A 20,027-nucleotide genomic window follows, 5' to 3' on the forward strand; every position below is an offset into this window, starting at 1 on the left:
CTACACTAGTTTTTTTTTCTCCTTCTAAGTATTCAAGCACTACATGATGAATTTTTTGTATCTATGACGTTGACTGAAATCTTTTTAGGCCACTCATTCACTGCTTTCCATCTAGTTGTTAGAATGGTATAGTTTGAAAATATGTGCAGTTTCCACTAATTTCTTTCCTCCTGATATTTCACACACATGAAGGAGTGTTTTTTCTTCATGTTTTAAACAAATAAAAATGCTTAGGAGATTCAATAAGTAATTCAATCTAGGCTAATTTCACCATTTTGGCACCACTAAAGACTGGTTTCAAGCATTTTACCCCAAGGTGATCTAGACTCCAGGCATTTTCTTAAAAAGTAGGAAGAAAAGAGCATTTTGCTTTCCCTTCCATTTTAAGCAAAAGAATAAAACTTGGACAGTGTAAAGCTTTTCAGTTCAGCACTTATATGCAGACATACTCAGTTTAAACCACTGCTCAGTCTCACATAAAGAGACAGAAACATATCACATATAAATTCAATACAGTAAACACGAGCAATGGCTATTTGTGTGACTGCACTCGTAGTACCACTGATTTAGGCAACTCACACTAGATAGTCAGTGAACGAGCCTGTTTTTTACTGAAGATAAATTCTACAGGTGGATTATGTTTTTAATGTATGTTGACTTGCAATGATTTCTTGTTGCTATTACTGATACATGAACAGTTTAGTTAAGTTGCTCTACTGTTTTCTATGATCCTGCCATTCCTCAGAGCACATGCTGTCCAAACCTAGCATTCTTGACCATGTGGGTTTTCTGCTTTCGTTTTAGGAAGCAGCGAAGATCATTATGATGAAATTATCTGAACTTTTCTGTCAGGTTATCATTCTCGCTGACACAACCAAGCTGCTTCTCAGAATAACCCTTAATCAGAACAGTAATAAGCCACAGAGTTTTTAAGCTTCTGCTGACAGTGTACATATATAGAACGAGAATGGCATTGGCCGTAGTAAAAATTACAATAAGATATTTGCCAGAAAAGCAGTCTGCATAATTTTAAAATTCTGCCCCAGTATTTTGTCTCTAAAAGCTTCTCCCAAAGAAGTTATTTACGGAAAGACTACTTAGGCCACTTTCTGTGGTCTATTCTCTTCCTGCTCCCACAGGATCCACAGCTGTTTGATTAGGGATGTCAAGGGGCGCATCCCTGGCTACACCTTTCCGTGTTAATTTAGGGACCCACTGAAGATCAGTTCTACTAAATGCTTCAGAAATCCACTACCCACTGTGTGAAGAAATACTTTCAATATAAATGTTTTTAGTTTGATTGCCTACTATTTTTCTCAAATGTACCTCATTCTTGCATGGGGAATAACAACTTTATGATCACTTTATATCTTTATGATTCTGTAAACGTCTCATGTGATGGTATTATACCTTACCTTTTTGGTAACTTGAATGGTCTGGCTGGCCTGGAAAAGAGGGAAAAAAGAGTAATTGAAAATATATGAAATATATGTGCACATGCCAATTTGGTTAATTTTTCCCATACATGGATAAGCAACTAAATGATAAAAATCAGCTGTTTCAGAATATGAATTATTTTAGAAGGCATACAATCATACTCAATTGAGCCTTTGCAAACATGTAATTCAGAGAATAATTATAGCTACAAAGACAGCTGCGTTTTCAAAAGTGGAATTTTATGCAGCTGATTTTTGGGATTACTATTTAAGAGGCTGTTCCAGTTTTCAACAAAAGACTAAATAAACAAGATAAAAATTCAGTACCATTAAAAATCATGAGAAAGTTTGCATATGATGGGAAAGGACAACCAAAACACCATGTTCTGACACTGCAATTCATGAACCTTCTTAATTGTCCTTCGTAATTCCATTACAGAAAATGATTTTGGCCAGAATTTTTGTCTTACCATAATACAGAGAATAGCATGACAAAAAGTACCTATATAAAATAAGTTTTCTATTCAAGTTTCTGGTTTTTATTAAAAATGTAATATAAACAACTTGATGAGGAGACCGCAAACCCAAATGCAAATTATTCATACTCGCAACTATTCAGTGAACACTACATTTTGTTAGCTATTGATCAGCAAGTCCAGCATACATTTCACTTAAAAAAATTCCCATGAAGTCCTTTCAAGAATTTCCTGTCTATGAACACGACACACAATCACTCTGAAAATGTAACCATACTATAGCCCTGATTTAGTTATGAACTTGTTTTACCATCATGGCCATATTTAATACTACTTCTTTAAAAAGTATAGAGAACTATTTAAGAAACAGCTGCTTGCATAAAATAGGTCACTTGGTACATCTGCGCTGTGGTCTCCAAAAGAGTGAAGATTTGCATATTTTCATACCACTGGATTAACAGCTCAAACTTTGGACCCTCCAAAGGTTTTCACAGAAGTTTAAAGCTGAATTCAGTGCTCAAAATTTGCTGTCATTTGAGGAATAAGATTTGTCACACTAGGCTGAAATTGTAGTCCAGGGGAATAAACATTCTGACATAAGCACTTTAAGGTAGCTGCAACCATGCCTGTCCCAGGTGACAGTACTGCTTAGGCTATATCTAATTCAGAGCAACTATAAGGGGAAAGGGGAAATAATTCATATAAAACTGAGCCTCCATCTTTACACTCTGTTACAGCAAATAAGAAGTATAATATCATGCAAAAGAGCTCGTAACGCAGCAAGAGGTCACTTCAGACATACATTCAAAGTATTGCAAAATAACATGATAGCAAAAGATATGATGAAAATATAATTGACAAAGTAATATAAATTCTACAATTCATGTTATCCCTTTCTTCAGCAGAGATGATGGAAGAAAAAGTTAAATTAGCAAAGCTAACGCTGATGCTAAGCCCTCTTTTATTGTATATCCTCATTCATTGTATATCTCAGGCAATATAGCATAAATACAACTGTGATGTAACATTTCATCAAGATGCTGGCTTGTATCAGGGAAAGTGTAGCCAGCAGGTCTAGGGAAGTGACTGTCCCCCTGTACTTGGCTCTGGTGAGGCCGCACCTCGATTGCTGTGTTCATTTTTGGGCCCCTCACTACAAGAAGGACATCGAGGCCCTGGAGCATGTCCAGAGAAGGGCTACGAAGCTGGTGAAGGGCCTGGAGCACAAGTCCTGTGAGGAGTGGCTGAGGGAACTGGGGTTGTTTGGTCTGGAGAAGAGGAGGCTCAGGGGAGACCTTATTGCTCTCTGCAACTACCTGAAAGGAAGCTGTGGGGAGCTGGGGGTCGGCCTCTTCTCACAGGTAACTAGTGATAGGACTAGAGGGAATGGCCTCAAGTTGCACCAGGGGAGGTTCAGGTTGGAAATGAGGAGACATTTCTTCTCTGAAAGAGCAGCCAGGCATTGGGATGGGTTGCCCAGGGAGGTGGTGGAGTCACTGTCCCTGGGGGTGTTGAAGGAAAGGTTGGACGTGGTGCTTAGGGACATGGTTTAGTGGGTGACATTGGTGGTAGGGGGAGGGTTGGACCAGATGATCTTGGAGGTCTTTTCCAACCCTAATGATTCTATGATTACATATATATAAATATATATATATATGTATATGTATTTCCTCAAGAAAATTTAACTTCAATAAGAATTAAAAAAAAAAAAAAAAAGATTTCTATTAGTTGTAACCCACTGCTGTCTGGAATTGCTCCAACCTGCCAAGTAGTGGAGATGCTAAACGGAACATGAATGTAGGCAGCAGAGTAGTACAAATTGCTCCTCGCAGCCACGAGGAAGCTGGAGAAAGGGATGAGGAAAGCAGAATACATAATTTGCAGTTACAGTAACTCAGTTTGAGGAAATGTACAGACAAGAATTTTCTCTTAAATTTAGCCACAGGCTAAATTTATGAAATGTCACCAACCTTTAGTTTGTAGTCCATCATGCACTAATCTGTATTTCAGAGATACTGAACACACTAATTCTAACAACTAATACCAAAAATCTTTCTGGTTCTACTGGTGCCAAGAGAAGAACAGCATACTTGTCAGAAACCAAAATTCACAGAAGCCCGAAGAAACTGATTTCTGAAATGATCTTGCAACAGTAAGTTGCCTGAGGCTGAAAGAGAAGCTGTGGCAGGCTCAGGAGGCTTCTCATCATCCTAACTAAAACCTTAACCACAAAACAAACTTTCCTCAACACAGGCTAGACTGGACAAAAAGAAAGCAGGTATTGGGGTTGGAAACCACTAAACCTGAATCTTAAGGGAGTTGTAATGGGACTCTATATGAAGAGAAATGCTTAAACAGGGAAATCTTTCACGGACAAATTCAGCACCAGTGAAGAACATTAACTGAATCTGTGCTTCCACACCTGTATGGAAGGGACAAAACTACAGTCAGAAAACAGATTTTTGTAATTACAAGATATGCTTTTTGGTTTCCAGATCAGAGAGGAACATATCCACACATTTACTGTTAATACAGTGACCCAAAGATTAATTTCTACCTTTTATTTTTTAAGATCTGCATTTCCACATGTGCTCAGTTACTTGTGAAAGCAAGTCTCTTTCTCATCTGTGAAGTAATGGAGTTTACCACAAGCAACAATACCATGCAATTATTTAGCACAAAGAACAGCCAAGCAAGGACCACAACTACAGCACTAGTGGCCATAATTCAGGTCTATACTGACCTGTATAGAAGTGTATATGGCAATTCCAGTTTATATGGACAGATAAAATTGCCTTCTGTATGCTTGGATTTTGTCAATTTTAGTGACGCTTTTCCAACAAAGTTAATCTACAAGGCTGAAAAAAACAGCAGGTTCTTTAGTTGATTATTAACTCCCACAGCGGGAATGTTTTCCTCTGCACAGGCTGTAGCACCACTCTCCACATCACCTCACGTTATGCTGTATGATTGTTACAGTGATCTGCGTGAGCCTGTAAAGGGTTATCTGGTTCATCCAGAGAGCTGTGTCCACATCACGATGCAATCCCCCAGACCTGAGGGTTTGCTCAGACTGTGAGGTACAGAGCAGCCACAGAATCATCTGAGCTCCTAAAAAAGCTGGCGAGATAAAATTTTGTTGGGAAGGACCAACATGTAATTGATACTGCTCTGGGGATGATGCAGGCATCTTCTCAATGTATCTTTTTGTGTATTCTCTTTTTTCCACTGCTCTCCCAGTCCCTTCTGCATGCAAAATCTTAGAAAACGTGCACATCTTAAATCTTCATCGAACTTTATCCCCCATTTCAATTATGTCTCTGTAACTATATGGCAAAACCTATTTTCTCAACAGAACGTAAAATTTGTTTTAGATAGGACTTCCAAAAGTAACTTTGGCTGATTTGGTTTACATAAAAAGAGTAAAAATACCAACATAACCGTTTCTTATGTTCCCTCTTTCCCATCAAAACCAAACTACATTTCCCTCTGTTTCCTCCACCTGCAAAATATATTCAGTGCTGAACAAATGATGATGATTAAGTTCTTCAAAGTTAGGGAGGGTTAAAGGTCACACCTGCTATCAAACTGTTTTGTTTTGAAAAGCGTGCATTAAAAAAACCTGTGCGTACTAGAGTGAATTCCAGCAGTGTAACCAATCCCTTGCAGCTGTTGTGATGACTCTATTATATCAGTCAATAAGAAAAGTTATCCCTGAAAACTATGCACAAAAATTCTTTAGTTATGCTCTAAAATACAGAAATGCATGGTAAAACCAGATCTTTCCCACTTAATTAAAGCTGCTGTGTCTAATTTTTGAAGTATTATACTTCCACTTAGTTTAAATAACACCCCCCAAGCTCTACAAAAAGTCTAGACAAAAAAAAAAAAAAAAAAGAAACAAGAACAACAACAACAAAAAAAAGTTTTCCTGAGAAAGAAATGGTGAATTCCATAACTGTATTGGGACAAAAGCCAAGTTGATGTTTGTACTGAATTACCCTTGTAGTTAGTTCTCACAAGTTTGATACCAGAAAGTGACAATTGCATTTGTTTATGACAAAACTAGCAAAACAAAGGTATTACATAAATTACACTCACTGATTAAAATCCAGTATAAGCTATGCCAAGGGGGAATAAAAGGACGGGCAATATTCTACTACCATTACTGCAAACCTCATCTCTACTCAACAGACACTTTGCTTTATGCTTTTGTTTCCTAATGGCTATTTTAGCTCAAGCATCACACGATTAGGAAATACAAAATGAAAAGATAAACAGATTGGCTAAAAAGCTCCTAAGTTCTTCAACATGAAACTTATTTGGTTGACTAGCATCCTTCTGTGTGAGATGGTGAAAAGGAGGAGTGGTGCTTTTAAAAAGTGTTGCTATAATATCAGACTGCTTATTAGGCAAGCATTATTGTCTAAAACGAATGTTTCATGAGCGTGTTCCTTCAGCATGGAACTGCTCCAAATGAATTTAACACTTAATAAAATTGTGGATGGCTTATTGTTTATGTAGCGCATTTGTTTTGCTTGTCTATTGCCATTCAGAGGAATACAAACCTGGATGTAACAGATGACAATACAATTACCTAAATATTCCACGACATTCTTTTTGCAGTCTTTCCTCAACAAATCTCTATTGTGAAAAAAGTATCAATTAAAGTAACCACTTTCACCTCACACCAAAAAGAAGCAATGCCAGCTGCTTCACGAGTAGATGCAAGAAAAGCTGCAGGAAGTAGCTATGACAGACCATTAGGAAAACCGACTGTGTTTAGAAGCATACTTTGATGAGAGCTTTTTACCTATTGTGGAGTAAGCAACATTTAAAAATGCATTGGCGGCTATCAAATAATTAAAAGTTAGAAAAAGATACTAATACAATTTTTGACCACAAGCATTCCTGCCTACTTGTTTTAAGTGTATTAACTTGTTTATACAGTAACTTGTTTTATCAAGTCAGTTAAAGAGGGTCGATACATTTCAAAACACGCTTTTGTATTAACTTGGCTAAACAGCGTACTCCTAAATCACATTAAATCCCTATTATAATTCTGGATAAAGCCCTGGTTAAATATTTGGCTTCTGAGTTATTTCATGACACTTACACACAATTATTTCTATTACACAGTGTGCAGATAGAGACTGAAGCTCAGATGTAGAGGGACTTTTCCCCTTTGTTCCTTGGAGGAACCACGAATGAGTCAGACTAAGCTGAAGTGAATACATGTCGGGCTACCACCCCAGATATGAAGCAGCACAAAGGCACCGACTGGGACTGTTGCACCCTGTTCTATGGTATAAGGCAACAACTAAAAGAACCATAGATAAACCTGAAACTGTCAGTGCAGGTGCTTCCTGTGTGAGTTAGAGAAGCAGGAGAACTTCCAGCCTTGGCTAAAAGGCGCTGTTGCACAGAACCGCAGAACAGCTGAGGTTGGAAGGAGCCTCTGGAGGTCCAACCCTCCCTGCCCAAGCAGGGACACCTAGAGCAGGTTGCCCAAGACCACGTCCAGGTGGCATTTGACTATCTCCAGGGAGGGAGACTCCACGGTCTCTCAGAGCAACCTGCGCCAGTGCTCCATCACCTGCACTGCAAAGTGATTCCTGATGTTTAGACGGTTGCTGCTGGAACGAGCATTTCTTGACAACGCACTGCTCTTCTTCATCCCGTTACCTGCCATCAAGCAGTTTATTGCAGACCTTCAGATGGATGGGCAATAAGCATCTCAAAGAGATAAACACTGGTATTTGCAGCCACTTTTCCTACTTCCCTGCAGAAACTGGTCTCAGATGAAAAAGTACCAACTGCTGAGAAATACAGCATATCCATCTGAGATCCACGCTCAGCTGCTTTTAAATTACGAACAGTAACAGTGGACCATAATTTCACGGCTCAAACATGTGTCCAAGTGTAGCACACAAATGGTCTCTGACAGAAACTTGGCAGATTAGGAGAAGCCCAGTTTTCTAAATGAGAAAACTAACTGGTCAGATTGCTAGCCTTTGTCATTTTGGCTCTGAGCTCCGCAAAGTTTTGAAAATAAAAGCTTAGCTTGCAGCTATTTATCACAGAAGCAACTGAAAAAGTTGTCACAGGGATGCAAAGTGATCCCCAATAGTACTGCAGAGAGCAAAGCCGCAGGGGCAATCATGACAACTGCTCTAGTAAAATGGGATCCGGAGCAAATGCAGTAGATCTGTAAGAACTTATCTTCTGGCAGTATGGACAAACACTGAATGTTTGCTTAGTCTTAATTCTGCTTTCCTCATGCAGCTATTCGTAACAGGCAGGTATTGTTTTTCTCAGTACAAATAACATCATGTCCATAAAAACACATAGCACATTTGTGGAATAGTGTACTCTACAGGACACAAACTCTTCTTTTTGGAGCACCTTGTATACCACAGGTGTCTAAACACAGTGATACAAAAAAAAATCATTAAAAAAATAATTTTGTCTTACATTTCATTTAATGATGAGTCCAAAATGTTAAATTAACTGTGCTTACTGAAAAAAAAATAATATCAAGAAATTATCTGTGGGGAAAAAAAATGAATTTAAGTTAAATAGAAAAAAAAATAGAGTGGAGAAATTAGAGTTTTCTTCTAGCAAGTAACTTGAGAAGTTAAAGAAGCTTTAGTTTACTGAAGTTAAATCATTCCTGGCTGATCTCGAAGAAACTGAAGATTTCATGCATTTGATCTAAGAACAAAACATACTTTTCAACAACAAAAACAAATCATTCGTGTAGGGGCCAAGAATTATGAGGTGTTTGACCTCAATGCTTTGCTTTACTACTGGGACACTATTCCTTTTGTTTGTAGCTCTGGTTACAAGAAGTGATAAAACAGCCTTTTGTCATTATTACACTCAAGAATAAGCTAAATCCCTGCAATATAGAATGAGATATGCATCATAGTGTACACATTCCATTAGAACATACGATACAAAGTAAATTCCTACAGAGGAAGAAAATCCTAGTGTTTTTAGGATGTTCTTGACCCACGAGAACGATTTCAATTGCTCTAAAATATCAAGCTAGTTTTTGCCACTTTGTCAGGTAACAACACCTACCTGCTTTATCATTTTAACAGTCAGTGCAACCACTCAAACAACAAATGCAACTGATTAAGTTGCCAAAAAACTTTCTGTAAGCTTCCAAATTAATTTTTTTGCTATGATGTGCAGTTTTCCCCAACTTTGATCATGAACTTTCTATAGATATTCTTTAAACATGTAGTATTTATTGTCTTTGCATGTACTTATCTTTACTTATTTACATCTGTAAAGGAAACATAGGACAAGCCACAGCAGAGGGATGCTGTTAAGATAGAACTCTTTTTTTTGATGGACTGTTTTTCAAATTTGATTGAAAGCGAGAAAAATGCAAAGAATGTTCTTGTTCATTCCCACATAAAATATCAATAAAAACCCATAAGGATTTAATTTTATCTCTAGATTATCAGAGAGAGATGATCTGAAACTAACTGCTATTTCATCCCATCAAAAAGCGTGAAATTCCAGTGTTGCATCTTTGCTTAACCTTATACTTAGCAATTATTTCTGCTAAGACTATTCTTATGCATAAAACTAAGCAAAATGGAAGACATTGTAGAAGAAACCAAAAATCAATAAGCTGTCAATTCACATTTTTATAGTTGAGGTATCAAACTTTGTAAAGGTTTTTGTCTTGTTCTTGTATTTGTCTTGTTCTTGTATTCTTGCCTACCTCTTCAGTCCCAAATGAGGATATGTTCTATGTTTACAGGAAGTATGAGCAAATAACATTGCCTTTCTGAAAGGAAAACAACTATAAAGGAAGGTGTTACCAATAATAAAATCATTGTCCAAGTGATTCTTAAATTGGAGAATCTTAAACTGAATCATAGAATCTTTTGGCTTGGAAGGGATCTTAAAGATCATCTAGTTCCAACTCGCCTGCCGTGGACAGGGACACCTACCACTAGATCAATTTGCTCAAAACCCCGTCCAACCTGGCCTTGAACACCTACAGGGATGGGGCTTCCACAACTTCTCCAGGCAACCTGTGCCAGTGCCTCACCACCCTCTGAGTGAAGAATTTCTTCCTAATATCTAACCTAAGTCTAACCTCTTTTAATTTAAAGCCATTGTCCCTTGTCCCATCACTTCACTCCCTGACAAAGAGTCCCTCTTCAGCTTTCTTGTAGGCCCCCTTTAATTATTGGAAACTTGGGATTGCCCCGACACAGGTGCAGGACCTTCTGGAATCACAGGAGGTTCACACAGGCCTACCTCTTCAGCCTGTCTAGGTCCCCCTGGATGGCATCCCTTCCCTCCACCATGCTGACCGCACCACACAGCTTGGTGTCACCCACAAACTTGCTGAGCGTGCACTTGATCCCACTGTCCATGTCACTGACAAAGATGTTAAACAGCATTGGTCCAAATACTGACTCCTGAGGAACACCACTCGTCACTGGTCTCCACTTGGACATTGAGCTGTTGACCACAACTCTTCGAGTGCGACCATCCAGCCAATTCCTTACCCACCAAGTGGTCCATCCACCAGATCCACGTCTCTCCAATTTAGAGACAAGGATATCATGCAGGGCAATTTCAAATGCTTTGTACAAAGTCCTGGCAGATGATGTCAGTTGCTCTTCCCCCATCCACCAATGCTGTAACCCCAGTGTAGAAGGCCAACAGACTTGTCCTCCTACAGTAGAGTTACTGATTTAAATTTACCACAAAAATGCATGCTCTGCTGGCCTAGAGCATGCACACTGTGCAAAACCAGACTCCTTTAACATCAGTGGCAAAACCGTACATAACTGAGATGGATTTTGCTCACTTTCTGCTTTGAAAACATTATTAAACTTTATTAACCTACTTTGCAAAAGTAAAAGGTAGTTTTGGCATCTCCCAATCACAAGTTTCCAGCTAATGGCAGCATACAACAGATTACTTTAGTGGGAAAACATGCTTCTATCAAGTCAATGTATGGGGGAGGTCAATGCAATATTAATATCCTATCTGTATGTGCTTTAATTTGGAAGTTACTTCAATGAGTTAAATATCCCAGTATGATTTATTCTATGCTAAAATGAAAATACATTTTTTTAACATAGAGATGACTTAAAATTGAAACGCTTCTACAAATATCTCCAAGGTTTGGGATTCTTGGCTATTTTTTTCCTTTTTTTTTTGCCTCTCTGCAGGGACTGAATACATTGGAGGAGCCTGAAAACCTACGCGTAAAGTTCTATAGAACCTCATTTTTGCAATACTGACTTCTGATTCCTTCCCTCTTTCATCTTAAAGAACTGACTAAATATTATCAACTGCTAAGAAAGCTGGCTCTGTTCCTTAATAGAGTCTAGCTTGTTCACTTGTCTTGAACAGGAAGTAAATCATCTTCTCTGTAGGAATATCTGACAGTCTATGAGGGACCCAAATAATATACACCCTAAAATAAATTTTCTTATACTCTTCTTTCCCTCAAACTCTTCTCCAATGAGTGCAGCCACTTTTAAAGAGTTCTCAGACTACCAAAAAGAAAATTGCCAAACATACTTAAAATGGATTGTCCCAATTCTAAATGGCACTGTTTATATACAATTTAAAGTATATTCTTCTTCAAAACATTTACTTGAAGCTATATATACATAAATACATATTCCTTTAATTTCTGAAGTACTAAAGGCCCATATAGTACTGCTTGGCAAGTTAAACAAAAGTTCTGAACTACTCAAGACAATAAAAAAGCATAGTAAAATACCACCATGAATCATTATCTGAAAACAAGCCAGCAGCTAATTTGGTGCAGACTAATATTATTTCAAGATCCTCCACAAGTCTAAAACCATTAGTCTTTTTTCTTTTCTTTGAAATCACAGTGAAATTAATAGATATGTTCTGGGATTTAACTGATGACTAGAGTAGTTTTCAGCAGTTTAACTGGCAAAAATTTCCTTCCTAAGAAATATTCTATTTCAAAGCTGTTTTTATTACACTCCCAAGTTGAACAGAGCAATGCAAGGTCATGGTCACATCTTATATTTCTCTGACAGATGGGAAATTAATGTGACCCGACAAATCACAACATACATACACAAAAGGCTCCATCAGATGATACCAAAGACAATGAGAGAGATGTACAAGAGCACCTATTTTTATAAAGATATTTCTCTACAAAGGCTGAAACCCGTGTTTTTATAGGCATTAATGACTGACATTAAGCATATATAAGTTTGACTCTGCAACAGGGAGACTTCAGACTGTTGTATGCTGTGCTTCAACTGGTACATGCTTCAGTCTTCCTTCCCGAGCAGCTAGAAGAATTTGTGACTGCAAGTCATCATAGGGTTCATTTTTGCTCTCAGAAGCTTGGAAGATATCCTTTGAACAAAGCTTTTTTTCAGGACAGAACACATTCCCTTACAATTTCTTAAAAAATATTAGACTGACTATAGGGGCAAATGCTACTTTTTACATATTTAATGCCTTGCAGCAAATGAAAATACAGTTAAGTAATTCTGTTCTAATTTTAGCAAAGTATTTCACTTCAAACATTTTAGTGTTGTGATGGCATTCCAACATTTGTGAATTTAGTCACTTAGGTTGTAATTTTTAAATTATATAAAGCAAGTATAAGTTCAACATAATTCAGAGATTGAAAATGATTTAATAAGTGATTGTCCTGCTCTACTCTGTGCTGGTGCAGCCTCACCTTGAGTGCTATGTGCAATTTTGGGCTCTACAATATAAGAAAGATATAAAACTGTCAGAGTGTCAGTTAAGTTCATCCACTTAACTGAATTAATTTTTTTTGGTCCAGTACATTCATCTATTTATGATTTTTAGAAAAAAATAATTTCCAAAGTAGAGGGTTGAGGCTTTCTGAAATATGGTCAGTCCTGATAACTTGGGATTTCTACCTGTAGCTCCCCCTACCTGCATTGATCTATTAGTGGTACAAGGCTTTAGGAGATTTGTTTATTCAACAGATAATACTGGGCAGAAAATTCATACCAAAGTAACAAAATTACTGTGAAATTGCCCAGGTATATTCCCCCTCTTGCCACACCCTCCTCCCGCCCCCCACGTGTGTTTTTTTGTCTTTTGCTTGTTGTTTTTACTGCTCAAGCACAACTGATTACTTAAAAGCATGTACATCAATTATTACTTCCTAGGAGATGAAGAACACGTTGAAATATCATCAGAGAGGAAGGACAAGTGATTTTGGAATGAGCTACAGACAATTACGGAAGCTTACAAAAAGCTTTGAAAAAGTCCACTCCTCATGCAGCACATTTCCTCCCATTCAGGAAAACTGAAAACTTTCAAGAAACAGGAATACTCAAATACTTCAAATCCATTTCTTTAATGATGTGGAAAATGAGGTAACTGGCTATGTTTAGTTCAGACTTCTGCTCTTCATTGACTATTATCTTGTTTCACATTTGAACCTTATCGCAACCTAGTATTAAGTTAATGGTGCATGAGAACAACTACACATGGGTAAAGCACTTCAATAAACTGCCACAGTTTTAGCTTTTCGGCTATATTTTTTCTAAATATAACGTGTACATAAATGGTCAGTTTTAAAAGTTGTCTCAACACACAGACTAGTCCTTTTCAAGAGGAAACACAGCTGATGCTGTTTTTCCAGTCAATTTAATTCAAAAGAAAGGACCCATTTTTTTTGTATGTTTCTCTCACATTATCAGCTAATTATACCTTCTGAAGACTACAGTTCAAAGGCCCAGCAGCTTGCTAGTTAAGTACTAGCTACCCTATTGTTCAAAGAAAGGTGAGGGATGCAGGGCACGGGAAATTCATTTTTCAAGCACACAGAACCTGGAGTTGGTAAGTGGCAGGGACTAAAGGTCACAATACCACCCAGCTGGTACTCAGCTGCGCTCGGGGCATAGCACAAGCTTTAGGCATCCTTTTTTGCTGTTGCATTAATGCTCGATTCAAAGCAATGCTTGGTAGACAATTACTAATGCTTAATTAACACTATTAAAAGCCTACAAGAATCCCTTAAACTGCCTAATGAATTAGATTTTAAGTGCACTTATTTTTTTTCCTACAGATGTTATTATTAATTTGGTCTGCCAGCAGATTATAAACAACATTTTTTATTCTCTGCATGTTGTTCTTTGCTTTCAGCTCTGTGCAATACTAACAAAGTTATTTCATGTTATGTTTGCAGAGCTGACAATGAACAGTAATTATCATGGGAACAGTAAATGAATTAATAAAACCACTATAAACCTCTTAAGTCATTGGTGAACACGGTAACTTAAGGCTAAGGAAAATTGAATAAAATAAGTCAAAATGAGAAAGCACAGCTCAAATTGAAAGCAAAATCCAGATAAAGAACATTTATTTGGTCACAGGGAGAGCTCTTCCTGCACATTTGCACAACAGAGAACCTGCAGTTGGACTCAGATTCAGAAAGATGCATCAAATTGCTATACATTCCGTTTCCATTCATCAACTATATTAAAATCCACATACGCCACTGGGCTGTTAATACTGAGACACAAACGGGAGCACCTTATTTATGGTTCACATTTGCCTCCATCCTCTTCATTCTGGGAAACCATGGGATAAAGAATTCCTATTTTACCATGGAATAAAGGAGAATGAAGTCAGAATTAGCTTGCTTACATGCAACTTACTAACATGCAGGTATTCCCGATCTACAGCATTAACAACGATATTTGTAACATCGTGAACTCTGAATGAAACAACAGGAGCAGCTTCTGCCTTTCAGCTAAAGAAGGTTGATAAAATGGTTCAGAAACAACCTTCAAAAATCTGACCTAAAGGATTTTTTGTTTTAATACACATATTTAATCTTCCTATGGGAAGGAAGTTAAGCTTTTAATTAATCTATAACACAGTACATGCATATGTATTATACAGAAGACATTAATGCACATTTTGTATAAAAATGAAAACAAAAGAATCCTTTAATGTGTTGAATATAGTAGAAGCTAACAATTTTCAAAACAGAAAATATTTATATAGGTGGAAAACATTTTGTTTCAAAATCTCTATGTAGCAGTTCTTATGAACAGTTAATGTTGCTGAAATGAGAAACTATATCCAAAACTATTATATACGCATGTATACGCATGATCAGCTCTGCAAGCCATGCAGAATGTACTAGATAACAATTATCCTTTTCCTGGAATCAAGCAGGGAGCTGTTTCATAACAAAGTCTTGTTATTACAATCGGTATTTGGCAAACATTCCCTTGCTTTTTGAAAAAAAAAAAAATTTTTTTTTTCTTTCTGGTTCTAATATTTGTGCCAAGTAACTAGAAGCAAAATTAAAAAAATGGGTAATTCTACCTTCACTTCACAGTCTTTTCATTTTCATAGCGTCCCTTTTTAAATTATCAAAATAAAAGTACTGAAGTATAGCTGCAGTAATGTTTAAACAGTGTGTGGCACACAACCCTATGAGATACAGCAGAACTCAGAATCCCAGAACCGTAACATAAATCCGCAATGTCAAAACAGTTCAAAAGAAGGCTTAAATCTAACTGAAAGGAAGATGCGCAAGAAATCTTAAGATACTAACACTTTACCATTTTCCTGACTCTGAAGTAACATGTTTTTGCCTTGCTTGGTCTCGCAAGTGAAAATTTTGAATCCAGCAATTCAAATGTGAATTGTAGCCTGGTTACTCGTGCTGCTCTGTTCACCTCACAGGATTTTGGGTGCTCAAAGAATTTCAGTTTATGAAGACAGGAGATAACGTGAGTAGCTCTACTTCTCTCAAATAAAGCATGTAACAGTTCTGAGTGCTGGGAAAAGCTTTGGAAGCTACAAGTCCCAGACTAGGCTGATGGAGGATGAGGAGCAATTCACAAATATCCCAGTTTTCAATTTTAGTGAAGCTAATGATTCTGTAAGGCTTTAAACCGATTTTATTTTCATGTTCTAGCTTGATATGACTATACGGTCATGGAGAGATCATTCCACGTGTCCTTTCATCCTGGTCTTTTTAAAAGAGATTATTCAGATGTTTCACAGAGCAGTTTTCGTTACTTATCTGCTTTATTCAAAAGCATTAACATTATAGTCCTGAAATGTAAATAATGGTAGATGATATAAAGCAGGTCTACTCTAAGAAAAGAGAACTTGTGTGAATTTATGGGTCCAATACTGCAGAACCGCAAGTAGTACATGCCCTGGCAGACTGGAGCCATTTCCTTATCACCACTTCTTGCAGCTCCCTGACCTCTTCTCCCTTACCTTTTGTCTCTGAGTTCATAGATTGAAGTTTTCTAAATTATATCACAAAAGACAGATTCCTAAAGAGTTATCATCAAGTTTAGTAAGGATACGGGTACTTTTTAATTAGAGTTTTCCCATCAAAAAGTGCACATACAAATCTGAAAAGAAGCAATTTAATTGGGTACCAGACACAACAGCTATACACAGCATTGTTACCACATGCTTTCCACAAATCTGCGACAACTTACTGAAGCACTTCTGCACATTCTTCCTCTTCTGCCCCTATTTACATGTATACATTCATATATAAATAACAGATTTTGAAAAAGACCAGGAATGCTCAAGAGTTTTCTGGTTATACATTTCTTTTCTGCAGTGTTTAGATCTGCTGGAATGTGGAATTGTTCATTATTTATTTTATCTTGCTTTCATCCCAATAAACATGCTACTGGGCTGTATGGTTTTACTCTTCCCTAGTGACTCCTAACTCGGTCCTTCCAGTTGTCAGGCATCAGTCTTCATGATTTTTCCACTTCTTCTGGGTAACAACAGATTAACAGCCTTGCTTGGATCCTCTTTCTTATTTCTACTGCCTACCCGGTTGCTGATAATTACAGAAGCAGATGGAAGCAAAGGAGGGGCAATAACCACCCACTTTCCAGGGCCACACATTTGTTGATATGTAAGCACTTTCAGACATAAAGGATTACTTCAACATGAGCCTTTTAAAGGGACATGGTGGAAAAGTCTTCCAGTAGTACCTGAACAGAAGAACTAATCATACCATGTTCCAAACTGGTAAGTTGAGAAACCATTTGTTAGAAAGCAAACCGAGTCCCCTGGACCATTATATTCTGATATGAACAGACAGCTGGAATTTCACAGGGCGTGTTTGTGCTGTCAGGATATTCTGCCTACCAGAAAAGAGATATGAACATGTTTAAACGAATAACATCTTAAAAATGTACACAAAATAACACAAAACTTTGTTCAATATCTTTCAACCTGAGGAAAATATCTAAAAACCAGAATCATTATGACCAACAGTTACCTACTTAACCTGCTTTCATAACAGACAGAATTGTTTGCCACCATCCCGTAGTACACCACCAACCACTACAAATGTTTTGTTTAATTTATGTTACAAGCCTTTTTTACCAGTTTATCAGTTGCCTAGACATTCAAGTTATGGTGTATAGCTGACATTTCCACATAATTTAGTTTACACTTCAAAACTGAACACTACAAAATTCCAGATCTAGTCACCTTTAAGAGGACAGGACAAGCGTGGCATTATTTCAATTTGTCTTCTTTATATACTACAATCCACAATGATATACCAGACCCACATTCCTTTAACATTCGGTCACTAGCAAATGTTAAGCCTTGGGCTTAAAAACCTGACAAAACCTGTCGTGATGAAATAATTGGTTACCTGCCCAGAGCTGTAAGCATTAGTGATACAGTTTGCAGAAAGCATTCACCCCCCTCTATCAAATCACACCCCCCAGAACTAAAACTTTAACAATACTTGAATGCATATTTTTAAATTATAAAGGACCAAAATGAAAGCTAGTTTGACTGCATTCTGAATTTAATTAATGTATCATACGAGAACCTGGATTTTAAATAACCATGTTAAAACATGCACATATTATAAAACTGGATGATTTCCAATTAGCCTAGAAAAATTAGAAAAAATATCAAGAGAAGAAGCTGTTTTGCAGATTATTGGCTCAAAATATAATAAAATCAGAGTGTGGAACAAATCATTTAAAAATATCTCATGTCCAGTGTTGATCTTCTCTTTAGCACTGCAAAGTAACTACTGATGAACAAGACTGCTGCTGCTTGAGCATACAGCCATTCCCCTGCAAGGTTGCATCCAGTTGCACCCATTTTTTTTTTTTTAACATCTACCAACATATCTTCATCAACGTTGGTCTTACAGTATGATAAACTGGATTCACAATGCAACAGGAGGCTACAGTATTTAGACACACCTTGTAGGCTGTTCAGAGAGAAAAAGTGTTTGGTTCCATGCTGATGCATGCATTTTCCATCAGTGTAGATACTGCCAGTTTAAGGAGGTAAAATGTATATGAAAGTCCAGCTTTCCCAGTATGGCAAGAGACTTGAGCCCTATTTACCATGTTTAGAGCTAAAAACAGGTGACATCAACTATAGGCTGGGTGGCTTTTAGAAGATTGATGAAAATATTTAATTTGCATATTGCAAGCATCTTCTTGCTGACAAGATTCAGTTCTAGGAGGAATTCCAGAAAAGAATCAAACTTTTGATAGGGATATGTAGAGTATGCCAGTGCAGATAGCTAATAACTACAGATGCTTTAAAGGCCAGATTCTATCCTTATTTTGACTGTTTGAGTGCTAACATTAAGACGAACATTTATCATATTATAAATAACTTATGTACATTTATGTACTAATGTATGTCATGGTAAGGTAGCGCAAGATTAAAAAAGCATCTTGGTTCAAGATCCTAATCAGAGTAGATTGGGAACAAAAACCTATATACTATATGGAATACAATGGAAATCATTATTTTTCCATATCTTAAATAACTTTTCAGTGCTCTTATCTGGAGTAAAAACAGAAACCCAGATTACGCATCAAATTTGTTCCCTTCCTCAAGACCATGGAATACAGATGAAGTTTAACAGACCTGTTCCAGAATGAGAAAAACAGCAAAATTAGCACTGCCATTTTGACACTGAAAAGTACAACTGACTGATTCAATAATAGTTCAACTTCCCTCCATACCTCTGCATACAGAATGATATGCAAGTTTTCAACTTTTCTTAACAGTTAAACACGTATGGAATGGGAAAAAAAAAGTCTGATTGAAGCAGTTCCAACAATAAAGATTTTTTCCTTTTGTAAGAGGAATGACTGGCAGGGGAAAGCTGATTTACACTTTGTATTATCCTTATTTTCATCTGCTTTTACCTTAAGGAAAAAAGCTTTATTCACTTTGACATTTTCCACATTGGATATCTGTCCCAGTCTGTCCCACTATTCTCAGAAGTTTAAAATTAGTTCATACATTTCGTTGAGACAAAATGCATTTAACTGTCTGAGAATAACTTGTAGCTCCAAGTTTTAGAGCAAGGATGCAGATGTCGGACAACAGGGAGAAGGGTAGCTTTTATTGCTCCAGTGAAAAACCATCCAATCTGGCTTAAGTGCAACTCAGAAAAAAATAACCTTGCATAAAAAACTTAGAGGTGTCTTACTGCAATGGGGAATTTAATTTTTACAAACTGCCTCTTGGACTGACAGTGATCGCCCCCAGAACCAGCAGGCTGTTGCAGATTTTCCTTGTGACTGTTGCTCCTCGTAGCTAGGATTACTGTCACTGGATCTCCAAAACTAACAGATAAAGGGGCAAGTTTCTCTGAAGTGTAGGACAGAAATGATTCAAAACGTGGAACAATCCAAAGTTTCTCAGTCCTAGTGCAACTTTGAAGTTTAGCAGATAAGCTGAAAACACATGGAGGCAACTCACTGAGAAAGCCAATCTGACAAAGAAAAAAAAAAGGCCAATACATTTATGAATGGCAATGTTGAAAATAGTTTCCAAAGCACCTTTTGAACGAAATATGGGTTTTGTTTAGACAATGTAGATATGCCAGTTCTTTCAGTGCTGTCTTAGCTATCTCTGCATTAGTTTATTTCACATAATGTAGGTGTTTATTGTGTCTTGGAAAAGAGTTAAGGGGCTTCTAAACAATCCCCAAGAATTAAAAATAGACTTTTTTTTTTCCAGAAAGAACTAATTCATTTCAACAATATTCATGTAGCAAAACAAAACTAGTTTCCTGACTTGGATACTTCCGAAA

The 20,027-nt window shown here is 37.2% G+C and overlaps 1 protein-coding gene across 1 annotated transcript in view; it reads right to left on the reverse strand.

Annotated features, from left to right (window-relative positions):
• Positions 1–20,027, reverse strand: part of DISP1 (dispatched RND transporter family member 1) — a 42,497-nt gene that overhangs the window by 13,815 nt on the left and 8,655 nt on the right. Inside the window, 1 exon segment of the mRNA XM_035561272.2 lies at positions 1,416–1,445. Within this exon segment, the coding sequence (XP_035417165.1) occupies positions 1,416–1,445 (30 nt within the window).

This window comes from Cygnus atratus, chromosome 3 (genome assembly GCF_013377495.2).
Source record: "Cygnus atratus isolate AKBS03 ecotype Queensland, Australia chromosome 3, CAtr_DNAZoo_HiC_assembly, whole genome shotgun sequence".
Taxonomy (NCBI): Eukaryota; Metazoa; Chordata; class Aves; order Anseriformes; family Anatidae; genus Cygnus; species Cygnus atratus.